Source organism: Podarcis gaigeae (genome assembly GCF_964106915.1).
Source record: "Podarcis gaigeae genome assembly, chromosome: 8".
NCBI classification, from domain to species: Eukaryota; Metazoa; Chordata; class Lepidosauria; order Squamata; family Lacertidae; genus Podarcis; species Podarcis gaigeae.
The window spans coordinates 80,921,516-80,942,171 of record NC_139684.1 but is presented as its reverse complement, the minus strand read 5'-3'; the positions used below and the strand labels follow the sequence as shown (position 1 = coordinate 80,942,171).

Genomic DNA, 20,656 nt, shown 5'->3' with positions numbered 1-20,656 from the left:
GTTAAAGTCATTGGCAGGGATATAACGACACTTGTAATGTGGAATCAATTGTGGTAGCTAGGGATATATAATGGATGGATAAGGGTAAAAGATGCAGAATACTTTATTTTAAATATGGAATCCATGGAGGGAGGGAGGTCTGAGAGTTTGAAAGAACCTTTTGTTTGAATGTTTGAAGTGGGTTAAAGATAAAATGTGTAAAATTATGTAAAACCAATTTTAAAAAATTATATATTAAAAAAACAAAGCAAAAGTATAACCATGTTTTTGGAAACCAGCTTGGAAAAGTTCCCTGTGTGACAAACAGTGCATGCAACAGAGGTCCCAATTGCTCATCCCCACCGCTCAGGTAGATTGTGGTCATTCACAGTCTACATTCTTTATGGGTCCTCCCAAATGGTAATTAATGGAAAACTCAACAGAAAGCTCCAGCTCCTGCTACCATTGAGGATCAATATAAAATGTCATACCCGCCAAGTGTCCCGGGAGAAGATGAGAGTGGAAGCTTCTGTTTCCAACTGTAAACTAATAACAGTTCCCTGTGATGTTCTGGAAAACCTGGCTTGATTAAACTCTAGTTAGGATCGATTTGCAGTTTCAGAACCTGGCTTACTCTGAAACCATAGCAAAAACAACAATAACACCCCACAGTTTGGGAGTTTGGGCATCATGGGGAGTTGATTCTGGATGTAGAAACACCTTGTCTCTTTTTTTCTGGCATGTAAACAAGGAGAAGAGAGGGGGAAGGGGGTGAGAAGGAGCTTAGGGGTCTCCACAACTAGGAGAGATAGCAGGAAACCACGGTCACACATTAAATCCAAAACAGACCTCTAAACAGAGAATAAGCTCCGCTGAATGCTACCGGATTCGCTTCTTAGTAACATTTAGGATCAGACTAAGGCTTCGCTTAGCAGCAGTCATGAAATTAAAAGACTCCTGCTTCTTGGGAGAAAAGCAATGACAAACATAGACAGCATCTTAAAAAGCAGAGACATCACCTTGCCAACAAAGGTCCGTATAGTTCAAGCTATGGTTTTCCCAGTAGTGATGTATGGAAGTGAGAGCTGGACCATAAAGAAGGCTGATCACCGAAGAATTGATGCTTTTGAGTTATGGTGCTGGAGGAGACTCTTTAGAGTCCCATGGACTGCAAGAAGATCAAACCTATCTGTTCTGAAGGAAATCAGCCCTGAGCGCTCACTGGAAGGACAGATCCTGAAGCTGAGGATCCAATACTTTGGCCACCTCATGAGAAGAGAAGACTCCCTGGAAAAGACCCTGATGTTGGGAAAGATGGAGGGCACAAGGAGAAGGGGACAGCAGAGGATGAGATGGTTGGACAGTGTTCTCGAAGCTACCAGCATGAGTTTGACCAAACTGTGGGAGGCAGTGGAAGACAGGAGTGCCTGGTGTGCTCTGGTCCAGGGGGGCACGAAGAGTCGGACACGACTAAACAACAACAACAAGGTTTTGCTTCCAGCACAAAACTCAATGAAATTGTTGTAAATTGCTTCTGGGTTACTTCTGTAAGAGGGAGAACGACTAGTAAGTTCAATAAATAATAATTTATTATCTCTCAATTTATCTCACTGTGTGTGTGTGTGTGTGTATGCTGCTGTCTGTGCACAGGAATCGTGCTGTGTTGTTGCAGGTCATTTCTGAGTAACAGAAGAACAACAACTGCAGGGAAAGTTGAACGTAGGTCCCCCCCACTTCCCTGCACCAGAGCTGTTTGTAGCTGGCAATGTCACAGAAGAGAAACCGAAGAAGTGGCAGGGTTCAAACTCAGCATCTCCTACGCAGCCAGCTAACCAGAGGAAACCCAGCTGGTTCCCACAGAAGAAACCACAGCCCCCAGCACCTGCCTGCGCTGACGCAATTGGGCGCTTCTCAGAAAGGGACAGGGATGGTGCAAAAGAAGGGTTTATGAGAAACAGATAAGGAAATGACAGCGAGGCTGGGAGGGCAATCTGTAGCCCGCTTTCCCCTGAACTCTGCACAAACACAAACACACACACACAAACCTATTTTGGTGGCATTGCACCATTCTCTCGAACCCTCACCGCAATCTGACTTGCGTTGGGTGCAGTTGTTTTCCTCGGAAAGGCTTCCAGACAGAGAGTCTGTAAACAGGAAAGCTCTTTTCTCCGGAGGCCCTCCAAAGTCAGAGCCCAAGCATCTTTTACGAGCCTGCTGGACTAGGCCAAAGGCCCAGCTAGTCCTGTTTTCCAAGTTTTCCAACCAGATGCCTGCAGAAAGCCCGGAAGGTTCCCAGCACAAGAGCAACTCTCCCCTTCCTGTGGCTTCCAGCAACTGATTTTCAGAAGCTTTCCTGTGGGAGAGAGTTCCACAGTTTAACGTAGCACTGTGGAAGGCATTTAGTTCGGAAGTCTTTTGGCCGGACTTTTGTGGTAGAGGTGGGTCCGTATGGGACGAGGCTGAAGTCCATCGAATGGCTTGATTTGGCACAACTGGAGAGTATTTTTTTTTTTAAAAAAAATACAGATAAATATAGGCAATCAAAATTATAAAAGCAAATTGCTTAATAATAATAATGATGAAAAAAGCTAAGAAAACTACAAAAAATATCAAAGTACGTGGCATAGAACATAAGCCATTATGGGAAAGAAAAAAGAAAGAAGAAAAGAGGAGGAGGAAAGTAAAAAAGAAAAAAAAAGGAAAAAAGGGCGGGGGAAAAAAAAGAGATAAAAGAGGAAGATGAGCCAAAACACAAGAAGGCTCATCTATTGTACGCTTCCGTCAAGGTCACAACAGATCATTATTCTTATCAATTCTCTCTATCTGCATTCCATCTTGGTATTAGGGAACATTTCCCTATGCGGTATCATTGTAAACATAACCAGGTCTTTCTTGATGAATCCTTATCCCCTAGATAATTATTTAAACATTCTAATTCTTTTTTCACCATCTTTTTAGGTTTATCTCTTATTGCATCTGTCAGCTTCGCAAGCTCCAAGTATTCGCACAATTTGACTACCCGTTCATCTTTAATGAGTGCATTTCTATCTTTCCAGTGTTTTGCCACTATAACCCTTGCTGCTGACGTCACATACATAACCTGGTTTTATTTTTGGAGAGTATTTTTTTTGCTCCCAGCCCCACTGGCTTTTGTAAAATGGCATCATCTGCCTTGATACCTAGGGAGAGGGTGGGAGACCTTCAAATATCTCAAGGGCTGTCACATAAGAAGAGGGAACAAGCTTGTTTTCTCCAGCTCTGGAGGGTAGGACTTGGGGGTAATGGGTTCAGGTTACAAGAAAGGAGATTCCGACTCAAAAATAGGAAGAACTTAAGAGCAATTGGACAGTGGAACGGATTCTCTCGTGAGGTTGTGGACTCTCCTTCCTTGGAGGTATTTAAACAGAGGTTTGATGGCCACCTGTCATGGATACTTGACAGCTGAGATTCCTGCATTGCAGCGGGGTTGGACTAGATGACCCTTGGAGTCCCTTCTAGCACTTCAATTCTATGATCTTGATATTAAAAATGTACCAGGAAGCATTTGGACAAAAGGAAGCTAGCTCTGCCCCAGCAAAACTAAAAAGAAACCAAAACTGTAGAAGCCAAAAGTGAGTGTCACTCATGGTTGATTGAATTTTCATTTCCAGTTAAAAGGATTTCCAGGAACAAATCTGTACTAGCTTTCATCCACCCCCAAGACACCGGAAAGCCAGATGTTACAGTAGAGAAACTGACGATGAGGCAATACTGGGAACAGATGGGTCCAGGATCGCCGGGTAGAAAGCAAGTTTGCAATGCCTGCTACTAGCTGGAAAAAAAATATATAAACACGGGACATTTGTACGTGCTTCAAGAGGGTGGAGCTGTTTCCCGGTCATGTAAAATCCAATTGATATTTGTTCCGATTCAGCAGTAAAGAGGGGGTTTTCCGGGGAAAGTGGCAAGACAACAAAAAACCACCCCACTCTCTTACTGTGACTTGAAATCATGGGGGAAATTAAAGTGTGGATAGGCTGTGAGGAATCCTGACTATTTGTGACATTGGAAGGGATTTTTTCCCCTGCAAAATGGGAGGTACAGTGGTGCCCCGCAAGACGAATGCCTCGCAAGACGGAAAACTCGCTAGACGAAAGAGTTTTCCGTTTTGGAGGTGCTTCGCAAAACGAATTTCCTATGGGCTTGCTTCGCAAGACGAAAATGTCTTGCGAGTTCCTGCGGGTTTTTTTCCTCCCCCCCCCTTTTTCTAAGCCGCTAAGCCGCTTATCAGCTGATCTGCTAAGCCGCTAAGCCGCTAATAGCGCTAATCCGCTAAACCGCTAATGGGCTTGCTTCGCAAGACGAAAAAACCGGAAGACAAAGAGACTCGCAGAACGGGTTCTTTTCGTCTTGCGAGGCACCACTGTATAGGTTTGCCACCAAAATAGTTAAGCTGCCCCTAGGTAACTAGGAAGCTGTAATACAGAGAGACTGAAACTTGAGGACTAGGATAATGCCAACATTTGGGGCACAACACGGCAGTGGTTGGGGGGGGGCAGCAAAATCAAATTCCAGTTAGTGGAACAGTGCAGTGAAGACGACCAGAAAGGGGGTCTCCTCCAACCTTGCCATCAAAAGCAGCGGGAAGGTTCAACTTTCCATTTTTGAGAGTCCTTATTAGATCAGGACATCTCTGTAGAGGACTTTTCCCTGCAAGTCTTCCTTTTCGGAAGGCAAGATTTCTGGACTCTCACTGCTTGGGTGGCAGGGATTTCAAGCAGGAACAAGGAACATTATTCTTTATTAAACACAAAAACAACAACAACAACAAACAAACAAACAAACAAATAAATGACACACACACACACACACAAAACCCAGCAAAAAATCTAAAGTTCATTCATCTTTTTAAAACACAGAACACCCCACCCACTGAAGGAAGCCACAGCTCATTAAAAGCCAAAGAAATGTTTTTGCCTGGCGCCCTAAGGTAAGCAATGATGGTGCCAGGTGAGCCTCACTAAGCATTCCACAAGAGGGGGGACACCACCGAAAAGGCCCCGTTCTGGTGTTGGCCTCCTCTGGAGGAGGAACACAGAGAAGAGCTTCAGCTGAGGGTTTGAGTCAGTTCATAAACAGAGAGGCAGTCTTTGCAGCACTGGCGTCCTGAGCCACGTAAGGCTCAAAAACAGCACTTTGAATCTGGCCCGGAACCTATCTATGCTGGAAGGATGCAAGATGGATCAACCCAGGAGGCAGCCTTCATTTAGTAAGACATCTCCTTGGCTGCCAGTGGGAACTCTCTTTCCTGCGGTCTGAGGATTGCGGATGGGCGTGAACAAGACAAAACTCCCACGAGCCGTCCTTTCCGTTGCGCAAGGCCGCGCCTGCTTCTCAGATTTACGGCTGCCACAGAAATCTAGTTTAAAAACCTTGCCCGCCTCAAATCCGAAAGTTGGCTGTGCACAAAAAATAAGGGACAGGAACAGAGGGTGGTGAAAGCACACAGCCTTGCATGCTTTCGGAGACCGCTTTTTATCTGCAGGATGGTTTCACCCTAAACTGCATGCTAGAAATAATATATATATATATTTATAACCCCGACCCCCTCTAAAGCCTTTACCCACCCCCTGCAACTTCCGCCTGTTGTTCCTGGTGTTGTGACTCAGTGCTGCAGAGTGCAGAGTCTTTGTGTCTTTCTTGAGCCACATGCTTGAGGAAGTTGCCTGGGGTTTGCCACCAGTGAGGGCTAGGGAAAGTCCCTTGGGCGGGTAGAGGGGAGGGCACAAGAAGCTGCTGGGAATTAAGCCTTCGAAGCTTACGACTCCTCAAGGACTGCAGGGTTTGGGGCCTTGTCTCCTTGGCTTTTGCCAGGCTGGTCTCCTTCCAGACGCACTCGGTGCCGCCGCAAAACTACAATCTCTGCTCCGCTTTGTGGAAGAGCTGACCGAGGAAGCCTGATGCAACCTGCCTGGTCCAAGGATTAGGAGACTCCAACCCAGGGGTCAGCAAGGGGCCAGTCCACTGTCCCTCAGACCTTGTGGGGGGCCGGACTATATTTTTTTGGGGGTAAAATGAACAAATTCCTATGCCCCACAAATAACCTAGAGATGCATTTTATATAAAAGGACACATTCTACTCATGTAAAAACACCAGGCAGGCCCCACAAATAACCCAGAGATGCATTTAAAACAAAAGGACACATTCTACTCATGTAAAAACACACTGATTCCCGGACCGTCCGCGGGCTAGATTTAGAAGGCGATTGGGCCGGATCCGGGCCCCGGGCCTTAGTTTGCCTACCCATGCTCCAACCTCTCAAGAGTTTACTTCTCCTTGCTCCAGCAAGCTTCCATGCTATTTCTGTTGCGTTTTGTGTTTTCCAAGTGAGGTGGTACCTCGGTTTTTGAACGTCATCCATTTTGGAAGACCGTTCGACTTCCGAAATGTTCGAAAACTGAGGCGCAAAGGGTGGTCTGCCAATTCAATAGAGAAAATTGTGAAAAACAACAGATACACACAGCGGAAGCCGTTCGACTTCCGAGGCGCGTTCGGAAACGAAAGCATTTACTTCTGGGTTTTCGGCGTTTGAAAACCGAAATGTTGGGCAATGCAGACATTTGAAAACCAAGGTACCACTGTAATTTTTTTTTAAAAAAAAATATGTAGGAAAGAATGCTGAATACTGAGATCTGTGTGAATTACGGAAATTAAGCTTGAAAGCCAGCTCAAGCCTCGCACCCTAATTCAGACAAGAATTGTCCATCAACTTTCAAGCCTTTCTTCTCAGCCTTAAAGGCTAGAAACCTGAGTTTAAAAAAACACACATAAAACCCTCAGTTTTTAATAAACTGAATTCTGTGTCTGGAGCCTCCACACACATTCAGTGCGTTGCAATAATTCAGACTTGATAAAATCAAGATTTATCCTCATTTCATCACACAACAGTGAGGCCAGGGATGCAAAAGGATCACCAGCAACATCTTCGGGGAAAACCCGCCAGAGCGTTGTTGGGCTACAACTCCCATCATCCTGGGCCACATGATGGGCGTTGTAGTCCAACAACACCGGGAGACCTGAGTCTGAGAAACACTGGACTGTGGCAACAGGTTTAAGACACCCCACTATCATAGCCAGACCCCACTCTCTACTGGGAGCAAAGACTAAATTGAGAGGGGTGGATTGGGCCGAAGACCATGCGAGTCGGTCCCTCGGTTGCCATGGAGATCGCGAAATCCCAGCCTGGCCCTGAGGCATCCTGGGAAGGGACCAAGAGTCCCAAGTCCTTCCAAAACCACACTGGAGATAGGCCTGTCCAATTTAAGTTACTGAGGTGGGTGGTGTCCCAACAATATGGCGGCTCAGCACATCAGGCCAATGACTGCATGAGCTCATAAGCCACAAAACAGACTCAAGACCTTTTTATTGATCTCTCAGCAGGTCCTGGTCTGCCTCCGCTCTGAGAACACACCCAAGGCTTCTCCATGGCGACGGATCCCAGGGGAAGATAGGATTGCGCAAACTTTCAGGGAAATGCACCAACCATTAGGAAGCTCAGATATCCTGGAAACCAGAGTTCGAAACCTACTACTTGGTCCCAAACCAAGTGGGTTCTGCTCAGGCCCTATTTGCACAATAACACAATAGGATAGAACTTTAAACAGTTAGGGCTTCTTTCCCCAAGAGCATCCTGGCAACTGGTGTGTTGTTTTCAATGGGCGCTGAGCCTTGTCAAGAGACCCCTTCGCAGAACTACAATTCCCAGAGTTCCCTGGGAGGAGGGAATGATTGCTAAACCACTCCATGAGGGGAATAGGAGGCCTCCTGGCAACTACGTTTCCCAGGATTCCTTGCGGGGAAGCCATGGCTGCTTAAGCGGTGTAACAGGGATGTAGCCTCAAGAGTAGACCCATTGCAATTAATGCACCCGAGTGAGCCACGTCTGTTATATCTCCAACGCGTCAAGTCTTGAGTAGAATTAACCCTGGATATGACCCTTCGCCTTTTCAGACTCAAAATCCCAACCTACAATACAGGACCTAATGACCACTTCTGACATTTTGAAGTCGTTTCTCTTCGCTTTCTCACTCTGGCAGGGCACTACAGCTGCACAAGATGGACCTGCGAGTCTGTGGTCATGTTAATAATCAATTTTAAAAGCCGCCAACTTTCCACAGGGGGAGGGGGCACTGGCATCCAGGAACCCCCTGCCTTGGCTGAAGAATGGATTGAAAGCCCAGTAAACCTCAGTCGATCCCTGGTCTCCTCTGAGCAAGGTTTCCGCCCAAATCCCTGTGCTATCTGTGTGGGTCTTCTTTCTCTTGAGGGTCGTATTCTTGAGGGAAGGTTATATGTTAGCAGCCAAAGGAAATGGATTCTGTAGTAGGAAAACAACCACTTTCTTCGTCTCTCCGCTGCCCCCCCAACCCAATTTCCTCTTTCGCTCTCTCTTCACCCAGGGCTGTATGAACCATTCAGCAAAATAAGGACGCCCTTAGGGCATCAATGGGGGCAGCACATAAATTTTCCATTTGCTGGATTTACCGGGGTGCGTCTGAACCAGGTCCCACCAAAAAATGGCTCCCACAATAACTGAAAAAAATTACATACCTATATACATGCACACATACATACAACAACAAAATAGTAATAATAGAATCATAGAGTTGGAAGGGACCCTGACGGTCATCTAGCCCAACCCCCTGAAATGCAGGAATCTTTTGCCCAATGTGGGGGCTTGAACCCACGATCCTGAATCCTGATTTAGGGTATTGTATAGATATGGAAGATTGGCAAAAAATATGGAATGAAAATCTGAAGTTTACAGCATGTACTACGTTAAAAGAAAATGTTATGAAAATGGTATACAGATGATATATGACACCAGTTAAATTGGCAAAAATGTACAAAACTTGTAACAAATGTTGGAAATGTAAAGAGAAAGAGGGTACATTTATTCATACGTGGTGGGAGTGTAAGAAAGTGAAGGGGTTCTGGGAAATGATATACAATGAGTTAAAGAAAATGCTGAAATATAGCTTTGTAAAGAAACCAGAAACCTTCTTACTGCGAATAACTAAAAATGAAATACCGTATTTTTCGCACCATAGGGCGCACCGGACCATAGGGCGCACCCAGTTTTTTTGGGGGGAAATAAAGGGGAAAAAATTATTTTCCCCCCCAGGTGCGGGGCTGGGGCGGGGGAAGCTCGAGCTTCCCCCGACCCCAGCCCCCAAACAGGCAGCTCTCTGCAAGCCGTGGGAGCACTCCCGCTGCTTGCGGAGATGTCCGCGAAGCCTGGGCACGCTGAGCTCAGCGCATGCAGGCTTCGGCATGCTGGCAACTCTCCGCTGGGCTCCCGCTGCTTGCGGAGAGGTGTGCGAAGCTTGGAGAGCGTGAGGGGTCGGTGCACACCGACCCCTCTCACTCTCCAGGCTTCAGCGAAAGCCTGCATTCGCACCATAGGACGCACACACATTTCCCCTTCATTTTTGGAGGGGAAAAAGTGCATCCTATGGTGCGAAAAATACGGTAAATAAGAGGGATTGTAAACTCTTTCAGTACGCAATAACAGCAGCGAGAATATTGATGGCCCAAAAACGGAAACAAGAAGAACTACCGAATTTGGAAGAATGGAGAATAAAACTAACAGACTATGCAGAACTGGACAAATTAACTGGAAAAATTAGACTTCAAAGAGACTATAAGTTCCTAGAGGACTGGGGAAAATTCAGAGAATATTTGAAAACTGTATGTGAGGAACATACAATGCTAGTGTGTTTTAAAGAAGCTTTGTGAAAAAAATAAGGAATATTGCAAGAATGTAAACGAGGACAGAAAAATTTTACTAAAAGGCGATACTATAATTAAGGAATGTGAAGATAGAAATTTAACTACGGATGATTGTCAGAGGAGTTGGGGGAGGTTCAATAAGCCAAAATATGTGGAAAATTGTATGATTGGAGATATTATGGGAAAATTTAATCAAAATTTTATTAAAAAAAAAGAACCCACGATCCTGAGATTGAGAGTTTCCTGCTCTACTGACATAGCTATCCCAGCTAGAGGTTGATGATATACATTCATCTTAATGAATTTTGGAAACAGATTGGTATAGATTGGAAACAGATCGGGAAACAGATTGGGAATTGTGGGAAGGAATGTGGAAATAACTAAATTAATAATTCTTATTACCCTGAGTAGTACTGAGTTAAAAACAAAAGAGGAATGCAAATGGGTAAAATTGATGGTAATTGCAGCCAGACAGGTCATAGCGAGTAATTGGGAAAATGCAGAAGAGTTAGGGGTGAACCAATGGAGGAAAAAACTGAATATTATAATTTTAGAATATTTAACTGTGAAGATACATAGAATGAAAGGGTTTAAGGTCATTGAGAAAGAGGAGGATTGGTTTGAGAAGATATAGAATTATTTGAGTAGGTTTGAACAATATGGGGCAATTAAAATGTTAAAAGTTAAATAACACTTGTGGAAGGAGGAGTGTATATAGAAGTGTACATATGGTTGATTTGAATATGTTATTATTGAATATGTATATTATTGAATATTGTATACCCAATGTATCAGCCGCCAGGGGGGTTTCACTGTTTGTGTTTTGGTGACTGGTAAAAAATAAAAATACACTCATCTTGGGAATACAACCAAATTAGAACCTTGCAACTTGTATATGGGGGCACCAAAATCTTTTAACTGCTTAGGGCCTCTAAAGGTCTGGATCCAGAATACCCCAGCTTTACTGGAAGCCCTGAAGAGTGAGGGAACCTGTTCTCTCTCCCTCCCTTGATGCACAAGACCTGATCACACTCTAAAACTTCCTGGAGGGGGAAGGGCTGTGGCTCCGTGGTTCAGAGCCTCTGCTTTGCATGCAGAAGGTCTCGGGGTTCGATCCCCGGCGTCTCTGGGTAGGGCTGAGAACTGAAACCCTGGAGAGCCACGGCTTTGCCAGTCAGTGCACAGGCAAAACTGAGCTAGACGGACTCGGTCACAGTTTGCACTGTGCATTTAAAGCACTGTGCGGGGCCGGCCCACCCAAGAGACAAGGTGAGGCGACCGCCTCAGGCGGCAGAGCCCGCTGGGACAGCAGATCCTGATGTAGAACTTTAGCCAGGGCCGGCCCACCCAAGAGGAAAGGTTAATGCATTATTTAACGTAGGGCCGGCCCACCCAAGAGGCAAGTGGAGGCGACCGCCTCAGGTGGCAAGATCTACTGGGGCGGCAGAGCCCTGATGTCCATCTTTCTCCCGCCCCCCTTGCTCCTGATGTAGATCTTCCTTCACCCCTTCTTCCTTAGCAGGGAGAGAGGTGCCATTTTGGGCTCTGCCTCAGGTGCCAAACTGTTTTGGGTCAGCCCTGGCAGTATGACACAACTTTAAACAGCCCCCGCCCCAGGAAATAAATTGTGGGAGTTGTAGTTTTCTATGGGTGCTGAGAGTTGTTAGGAGATACCTGATTCCATTTGCTAAAACTACAATTCCCAGAGTTCCTTGGGAAGCAGGATTGACTGCGAAACAAGGCTGAGGATTGTAACAGGAGGTCTCTGAATAGGGCTTAACAAACTACAGCTCCCAGAGTTCTTTGGGGGAAGCCATCACTTTTTAAAGCGGTATCACAGTGCTTTCAATGTCTGGGGTGAATGTGGCCTTGGTATACGGCAGGTTGCTATGATTCCTCTCCCCACTTTTCCAGCCTGAGACCTACAATAATATTCGGCCGCCCACATTGGTGCGAAGAATGAAAAGCCAGATGGAAACTTTCTCCCCGTGGCCTAAGAGAGATGCAATCACTCCCCCAAGCTGTGAGCACTCGGATGGGGAAGCCCTCCAAGTCTTCACAAACGTGCTGCTAAAGCAAAGACCCCATGTCCAGGAGCAGTGTATAGTGGTACCTCTGGTTACGTACTTAATTCGTTCTGGAGGTCTGTTCTTAACTTGAAACTGTTCTTAACCTGAAGCACCACTTTAGCTAATGGGGCCTCCTGCTGCCACCGCACGATTTCTGTTCTCATCCTGAAGCAAAGTTCTTAACCCGAGGTAATATTTCTGGGTTAGCGGAGTCTGTAACCTGAAGTGTATGTAACCTGAAGCGTATGTAACCCGAAGTACCACTGTACCTCAAAATATCAGGTGCTGTGGACAAACAACAAGGTACGATTGCCTTCACATCCTCTCTGCTAAGATTCTTGGTGGCCACAGTGGGATTTATTTAATTTTCGCATTTCTGTTCGCGTTGCTTGCCTCCAAACAGCATGCAGAGTTCCGCTCCCTATTTTACCCTATAACAACAACCCTGCGAGGTGGTTCAGGCCGAGGGCGAGTGACGCCCAAGGTCACCCAACCAGCTCCATAGCTGAGTGGGGATTCGAACCCTGGTCTCCCGGGTCTGGGTCCAACACTCTAACCCTTACACCACACTGCCTCTCTCTGGATGATGGACCGACAGCACGCCCCTACCCCACGGCCCACACTTACCTGCCGCAGTTTGTTGAAGGTGTCCAGGCTTTGCCTCCCCTGGTGGAAAAGAGCAATCAGGCGCCGAGCGGCCAGAAGATTCCCCTGAACCACAGCAATGTGGAGAGGCCTGGAACGGAACAGAGAAATGAGCTGCAAATCTATTAGACCAGAGATCCCTCCCCTCCCGATCTGCAATGCAGGCTTTGCTAACCTGGCGCCTTCCAGACTACAACTCCCATCAGCCACCTAGAACACTATACCTGGCCTTTTGACACTTGGAAGGGACCCCAAGGGGCATCCAGCCCAATCCCCCTGAGATGCAGAAATCTCAGCTAAATCACCCATGGCGTGAAATGTACGTTTTTAGGCCGCACCTTATCTCTGTGATTGGGCGCCGTTTAAAATATTGCCTCTTAAGAGTGCAACCAACCCATACGAGTCATTTGTCGTTGTTGTTTAAATCATTTTTATTGATTTTCCAATAAAAAAACATCCAATTAATATATCCAATCATAATACTCCCAATAAATAAAAAAAACTATAAAAAGAAGACCAAATTATGATTACAGTGGTACCTCGGGTTAAGTACTTAATCCGTTCTGGAGGTCTGTTCTTAACCTGAAACTGTTCTTAACATGAAGCACCACTTTAGCTAATGGGGCCTCCGGCTGCTTCTGCGCTGCCGCTGCACGATTTCTGTACTCATCCTGATGCAAAGTTCTTAACCTGAGGTACTATTTCTGGGTTAGCGGAGTCTGTAACCTGAAGCATATGTAACCCGAGGTACCACTGTATCTATATTTTCCATTTTGTCTTTATATGCAGATACAGTTCAAGCCTTGAAATAAAATTATTTGTCAGCATAACTTTTGTGGAATTGATTTATATACAGTGGTACCTCGGGTAAAGTACTTAATTCGTTCCAGAGGTCCGTTCTTAACCTGAAACTGTTCTTAACCTGAAGCACCACTTTAGCTAATGGGGCCTCCTGCTGCCGCCGCACTGCCGGAGCACAATTTCTGTTCTCATCCTGAAACAAAGTTCTTAACCCGAGATTCTATTTTTGGGTTAGCGGAGTCTGTAACCTGAAGTGCCTGTAACCCGAAGTACCACTGTACTTACTTATTTATAAGACTTCAGTTATCCCCAGGGTAAAAAAAAAGAGGGGGCACATTATCTACCTGGCCTGGGCCTCTGCCTGGTTCTGCAAGGTCCTGGTCTGAACCCTCTATAAAGGGGCATGAGTGGGATTAAGGGGGTCTCCCTGCTTCAGCCCCCTCCCTATTTCACTCCTGGCCAAAGCTCTCGCTCTCGGTTGCCCAAAGTCTCAACACTCCCCTGCTACCTATCTGCATAGCACTCCGGGCTCCACCTGACTTCGCAGAAGCTGCCTCTCTCCCCACTTGCGATGAAACGAAACCGCCTTATCGTCTGGGGCCAAGCCCACAGGCAGCGGGAAGGGCTCCCAGGGCACCAGCTTCCAGTAAGCCGAGCCCTGACCTCCGCTTCCTGTCTCGCTATCGGAGCCTCAAGGGCTCACCGCAGGAGCCAGCCCCCCCAGCGGAGAGGAAGGAGGAGACGAACAGCCCCTGGTTCAGGGCTCTGCAGCTCAGAAGGATGTGGGGCAGCTTAAGGAGGAGAGAGGGGCCGGGGTCACTTCTCCCCTTCGCCATATTCCAGGAAAAGGGACAGGACTGCCAACAATTACACAGCAGGGGAAACGTCAGCAGACGGGGAGGAAGTCAGGGTGTGTGTAAGAGAGAGGGGTGTAGCTTGGGTAGGGGATTCCCCTTTGGCAGCTGCACTTGGCTCCGGTTAAAGAAAGCTGCTCAGTGAGAGGAGGGGCAAAATGCAGAGAGGCCTTCCTCTCCAAATGGCCAAACCCAAACCAGAAGGAAAGAGCGTTACCTATACATCTTAGGCTAAGTCCGTGATCCTTCCAACCAAACAGGGTGGAAAGAGGCAGACTCCTGCTGTTTGGCCCTAGAGGTGGGGTAGACTGTTTTTGGATATGGAGGCTCAACCTAGCTACTGTGGTGGCGGACAGTCGCCGACAGGATGCACCCACCAGGAATGTGTCTAATCAGGGCTCTCCCCTCCGCCCCCCCCAATTTGCCTAAGCAAACGGCCACCCTGACATGATGCGGCAACACAATTCTGCACATCAGGGGCTGGCGGGAGTTGTGGCTCGAAACATCTGGACGCCTGGTGCGTGTTGATTATGCAAAGGGTGGATTTCTTCATCCTGGGAGACCCAGGTTCAAATCTACAGCAGAAACATTCCAGAAGTCTCAACTCTTGGATACCTTCCAAGTCAAATTACCTTCCCTTTCCCTCCCCTGAAAAAAAGTGTGTTTTTAAATGTGTTTGCTGCTGTTATGCTCCTTTTTATAGAAATGTCTGCACAGAATAACCAATGGCTGCTTGTTTCCTTTTTTAAACAAAGGGGGCTGTGTGCTGTTGGCTTGGCTAGTGCACAGGCCCATTTCACAGATTACGCCAATAGTCACTGAGGCTAGAACTATGTGTTCTGCAAACACATTGGGGTGGGTCATGGCATTTGCAGGGGAAACTGCTTAGTTCCTCTCCCCACAACTAGAATCTGCAAACGGCTGGTCACCAGCGTAAAGATAGAGATACCACAAAGCAACCATTTTCATGTGGGGTGAAATATGAGGTGTTGGCAGTTGCCCTCTCCAGCCTCCTCAAATGATGCCTCAAATTATTCAGCCCCACCATGGAAATTGAATCCAGAGGCAAGATTCAACTTCCACCCATGACTCAGACTTCAGTACTGGGATGGGAAAATCAGAAACAAGGAAGTCCTCTGAGCATGTGCAAGCTACCTTTTGGCAGCTGCTGTTTAATTATAAATTCCCAGGTATTGCACACATGCCTTCTCAGAATCGACCCTCAAAATTGAAGCTCCCCACCCCACCCATTTCCTGCCAGGCCCCAATCCTTTCCTTCTTCTCCTGCACTTCCAGTTCTCCCCCCTTGAGCACCCAGCTTCTCCCTCTCCTTACGTGTCTCCGTCCTCATCTTGCTTGGTCGCTGTGGCAACGTCTAGGGCCAACTGGGCCTCCACGGGGCAGAGGAAAGAGTAAGGGGTGGGGACCCTCAGCATCGGGTTGGGGGTCACGGGATGCAAAAGCGGCGACATCTCGGGGCTGAGGAAGGGGCCGGCCAAACCTGAAACGGGGAGGTGGGGAAAAAGAGAAAGAAGGGGTTGGAATGAGAAGCAAAGCCGGCCCTAAAAGAACCCAGGTGTCCGGGACTCCTATTCCCCTCATTGATAAGTTCACTGGAAGGCTTTCCTTGAGCTCTGCCAGTCACCAGCTTCTTCAGGAGCAAGGAATGCCATTTTGAGCCTCAGTAGTGGTGGCAGAGGGAATGGGCACAAACGGAAAGAGTAACAACAAAGCTCCAAGTTTGCATTTTATTTCCTTCAAAGGCAGCACATTTTAAAGGGTGCTTTGTTATCGCTGTTTGTATACACAGATGCATTTTAGACCTCACAGCAACCAAAGACAGGGGTGATCCTTTTGATTTGTTTTAAAAATAGAGAGAGAAGAGGAAACTGCTCCTCTCCAAAAAAAAAAACCCTTGGTTCTTCTGCTAAAAAGCTCAGATTTCCTCGTTCTGGTCAAAGTGGGTGGAACGGCAGCAGAAAACGGCAATTAAAGGGTCCAATCTGCACCATACAGTTAAAGCACTATTTATACCACTTTGTACTGCTTCCCCCCAAAAAATATGGGAGCTGTAGTTTGTTAACGGTGCTGAAAGAGTGTTTTAAATGTATTGTGTGGATGTGGACTGCATCCAATGAGATGTGCTTGGTTTCGGTCTGGCCGCATTGGCGCTGCATCTCAGGACGGTCTTTGGTTATTTGCTGCCTGAGGTGAAATGCGGAGTTTCCAAACCTAGTGGGCAGCAAGGAAGGGAGTGGTTGCAAAGGGAGGTGAGCTTCATTGATGCTCCTTAGATGGAGACACTCTGGGGCACCTCACGGTTTGGGCCACAGTAGCACCACAGGCAGAAGAAAAGCCTGAGCATCTAGCGCTGCCACAGGTGTGCTTCTCCCAATGCCACAATTCTGACCAAATTTGCCGTGAAGTCCGGATTCCCCACTTGAGGAGAGGGCTTCAATTTACCTTGCACCTGCGCTGGCCTCACACCTGACGAAGACTTCTGTTGTGCTCAGAAGCTTCGTCGTCTCCAAGCCACTAGCTGGTCCAATGGCAAACAACTCGTAAGAAATAAAAATCAAAAATACTTCAGGCGTTTCTACAGCACATGCGTTCTGCAGAGCGCCCCAGCTTGACAACAGTAGGGTCTTTCGACAAGAGATCTTTGCCAGTTTGCATCTTTACTGCATCAACATATTTTAATGATTTTATAAGAATAGAATCATAGGATTTTAGAGCTGGAAGAGACTCTGAAGACCATGTAGTCCAGGGTTTCCCAAACTTGGGTCTCTAGCTGTTTTTTGGACTACAACTCCCATCATCCATAGCTAGCAGTAACAGTGATGATGGGAACTGTAGTCCAAAAACAGCTGGAGACCCAAGTTTGGGAAACCCTGACTAGTCCAACCCCCTGCAATGCAGGAATATACAGCTGTTCCATACAGTGATTGAACCTGCAACCTTGGTGCTGTAGGACCAAATAATAATAATAAATAAAAATATTCTTCACTGCAGGACAGGAGTAGCTTGCTACAGCCACCTAGGCATTTTCAGGGCTGAGGTGCAATGCACACAAGGGGACTTCCCGATTTAGAGATTATGTTCTCGGGACCAAGGCAGGCACCAACATCTCCATTTCACCCGTTTCGCAGACCTCCCATCTGTCCGACTGCCACACCTGCCTGACAGATTCATTTCCTCCTTGCTGCAGGCCTTCCTCTTCTTGACCCCTACAGCTGGGAAAGGGTGTTTTTTTAAAAAAACAAAAACGTTTTGGGTGAGTCCAAAGCCCTTCCATCACCTCAATTACCAAGGGGGGCCCTTGTATCGCAAAAGGGACGGTGCAAACCAGGAGTGGGTCACCTGTGGCCCTCAAATGTTGTGGGGCTCCATCTCCCACCAGTCCTGGCCAACACAATCTGGAGATGATGGGGTGTGTGGTCCATCGAGATCTAGAGCAGGCAGGTGAGCCACTCTCGGAAAGGCAAGTGGATGGGTGCCAAGTGATTGGGAAGGACGTTGGCTGCAAAAAAAAAAACCCCAAGGATGGAGAGGTAGAAAAATCAGCTGCTGGCGGAAGGAGATTGAGCAGGGATAGAGCATTCCAGAGAGGGACCCTTCTCTTTACCTGAGTAATACGCAGCTGGGAATCTTGGGTAGCTGACAGAGATATACGGAGAGTGGTAACTATTGAAGGGGGAGCCCCACAGCTCGCTGCTCTCCGTCTTGGGGACTTTGCCAGCCAGGGGCCCCTGGGCGTCCCCATCTGCCCCTGGCACAACATACGGGCGTTTCCGCAAGGGCAAGCACGTCTTGGCCTTCTTCTCCCCCTCCAGCCCCGCCTGGGGAGAAGCCGTGCTCCGCATTCCTGGAAGGATGGGGCCGGGCTGGCAGACGGCACTCGGGGCTTCCTCGGGCTCCCGGGAAGTAGGCAACTGCCTCCCGGAGGCGTCCAAAGAAACCTCTCTGTCGGGGGCGACGCATCTGCCTTGGCTGCCCCCTTTCCGCCAGGTGCTCAAGTCCACAGGTAGCTCCCCGGCCATGTTTGCCGAATCCTCCTTGCCGTCGCCGGGCAGGGACTCCCGGGCAGGGTTCGCTTTCGGCTCCAGAGCTGGGTCAAGGGCTGGTGGAGCGCGAGGCGTCCACCTGGTCAGCTTTCCCGGGTGCTGCTGAGTTGGCAGTCGGAAAGTCACCATCACCTGCTCATGTTCGCAAACCAAAAGCCCCCAGGGAACCCGCTCACCCAAGGCAGCTTGGGGGAGGCTCTCAGTTTCCGACGCCGGCCGCTTTCCAAGCGCCCTCCGACGGACGCTGCAAATCCCTTTCCATAGGCTCGGAAGAATGGATGGCCCGGTTACCTCCACCGACGCGCCATGTGATCACACCTGAGCGCTTTGCTCGCAGGGTGTGGGCAGTGGGTGAGGTGTCATGCTCCGGCAGGCAGTCCTTTCCGAGAGCAGCAGGGAGAGAGCCGAGGGGGGGGGGTGGGGGGTGCAGGAAGGTCACAACCTCACCCGCACCTTCCTCGTCCGCTTTCTGGATTCCGGGGAAAGGAGTCACCAGCCAAGCCGCGCCCCGTCTCAGCGCTCCGTCCCTTGCCAATTCTCTTCTCTTGTTTTTCTTTTTCCTGGCTGGAAGTGCTCCCCCGCCGCCCAAACCCGACGGTCCGGGTGGCAATGGCAGTGCCCTCAGTGCCCCGCGGGCGCCCACGAGTGAATCCCGAGGAGCGGCGGTGACACCCGCTGCTTCGCCCACCCTCGGCGGTAGAGGAAGCCGGGACTTCCCCGTCGGCTCAGCTGAATACTAGGGACTTTCACAGACGCCTCTTACCGGCCTCCCCTCCCCGGGGGAGTTCCGCCTACAGCTCCTCCTCTTCTTGGCCGCCTGCCCGCTCTCGAAACTCCTTCCCCCGGCAGGCGCACAACGGCCAGGGGAGCCCTGCGCGCCATGCGCCCGGGGCGCATTGCCAAAGAGGCCAGGTGCGCCCAGGGCGCATTGCCAGCTCCCCAGGCGGAGAGGCGAGCGGGATCGGGGGGCGGGGAGGCGCTTCGCTTCGCTTTTGCGGCCCTTTTCCCGGACTTCTCCCCTCCCAGCCGGGAACGCCCCAGAGGGGTAGGGCAAGGAGTGCGACCGCCCCTCGCCAGGGCTAGGAGGCGACGGGGCGCTTAACTCTTTCCTCGGGAAGAGGCCAGGGGAATGAGAGAAAGACGCCCAGCGATGAATGAGGCTGCGCGGCTCAGTGGTTTTTACTTGAGGATAGGTTCGGTTCTGGAATTACTGGTCCTGCAGTCATAAGAACCCTGATGGACCATCAGGCCAGTGCCCCATCTGGTCCAGCATCCTGTAGGGCCAGTCAGATGCCCGTGATATGCCCGCAAGCGGGACCCGGGCGCAAGAGCCTTCTCCCTCCTGCGCTCTCCAGCAACGGGTACTCAGAAACGTTCCTGCTTCCGGTCATGCAGGCAGGGCTCGTGGCTCGTAGCCGTTGTTTGCGTCTCCCCACCGCCGTGAAGTCACACATTTTAATGTTTGTGGTTTTTAGATTTTTGTAAATCGCTTATTAGCCCATTTTCGCATTAAGCGTTGCATAGAAGCCAACTATGTACATACACTTACATATATATGTACATATATGTACTTATGTACAACAATGTCCATATAGTTATATATGTAACTATGTTACATAGGAGCCAACTATAGGGACGCGGGTGGCGCTGTGGGTTAAACCACAGAGCCTAGGACTTGCTGATCAGAAGGTCAGCGGTTTAAATCCCCGTGACGGGTGAGCTCTCCTTGCTCGGTCCCTACTCCTGCCCACCTAGCAGTTCAAAAGTACGTCAAAGTGCAAGTAGATAAATAGTTCGAAAGCACCTCCGGGTGCAAGTAGATAAATAGGGACCGCTTACCAGCGGGAAGGTAAACCGCGTTTCCGTGTGCGGCTCTGGCTCGCCAGAGCAGCGATGTCACGCTGGCCACGTGACCCGGAAGTGTCTCCGGACAGCGCTGGCCCCTGGCCTCTTGAGTGAGATGGGCGCACAACCCCAGAGTCTGGCAAGACTAGCCCTTACGGGCAGGGGTACCTTTACCTTTACCTTTTACCCCTCCGGCAGGAAGGTAAAGGGCGTTTCCGTGCGTTGCTCTGGTTTCGCCAGAAGTGGCTTAGTCATGCTGGCCACATGACCTGGAAGCTCAACGCTGGCTCCCTTGGCCAATAAAGCGAGATGAGCACGCAACCCCAGAGTTGGTCACGACTGGACCTAATGGTCAGGGGTCCTTTTACCTTTACCTTTTTAGGAGCCAACTCCTTGGGGGTCTTCGGCTTCCCTAATAATAATAATAATAGTAATAATAATAATTTTAATAATTTATTTATTTATACCCTGCCCACCTGGCTGAGTTTCCCCAGCCACTCTGGGCGGCTCCCAATCGAGTATTAAATACAATACAGCAATAAAATACCCCCCCCCTTTGATGGCCATTGCCATTCAAATGGGGTCTGTGCACCACGTCATGTGTTCGATTATGCAGGGCAGGGCTTA

General features: G+C 48.6%; 1 protein-coding gene across 1 annotated transcript in view; it reads right to left on the bottom strand.

Annotated features, from left to right (window-relative positions):
• BCL3 (BCL3 transcription coactivator) overlaps positions 1-19,212 on the bottom strand; it is a 35,851-nt gene extending 16,639 nt beyond the window's left edge. Inside the window, 3 exon segments of the mRNA XM_083753856.1 lie at positions 12,448-12,556; positions 15,456-15,621; positions 17,746-19,212. Coding sequence (XP_083609982.1) covers positions 12,448-12,556; positions 15,456-15,621; positions 17,746-18,313 — 843 coding nt within the window. The 5' untranslated portion in view covers positions 18,314-19,212.
• Between the last annotated feature and the right edge of the window lie 1,444 nt (positions 19,213-20,656).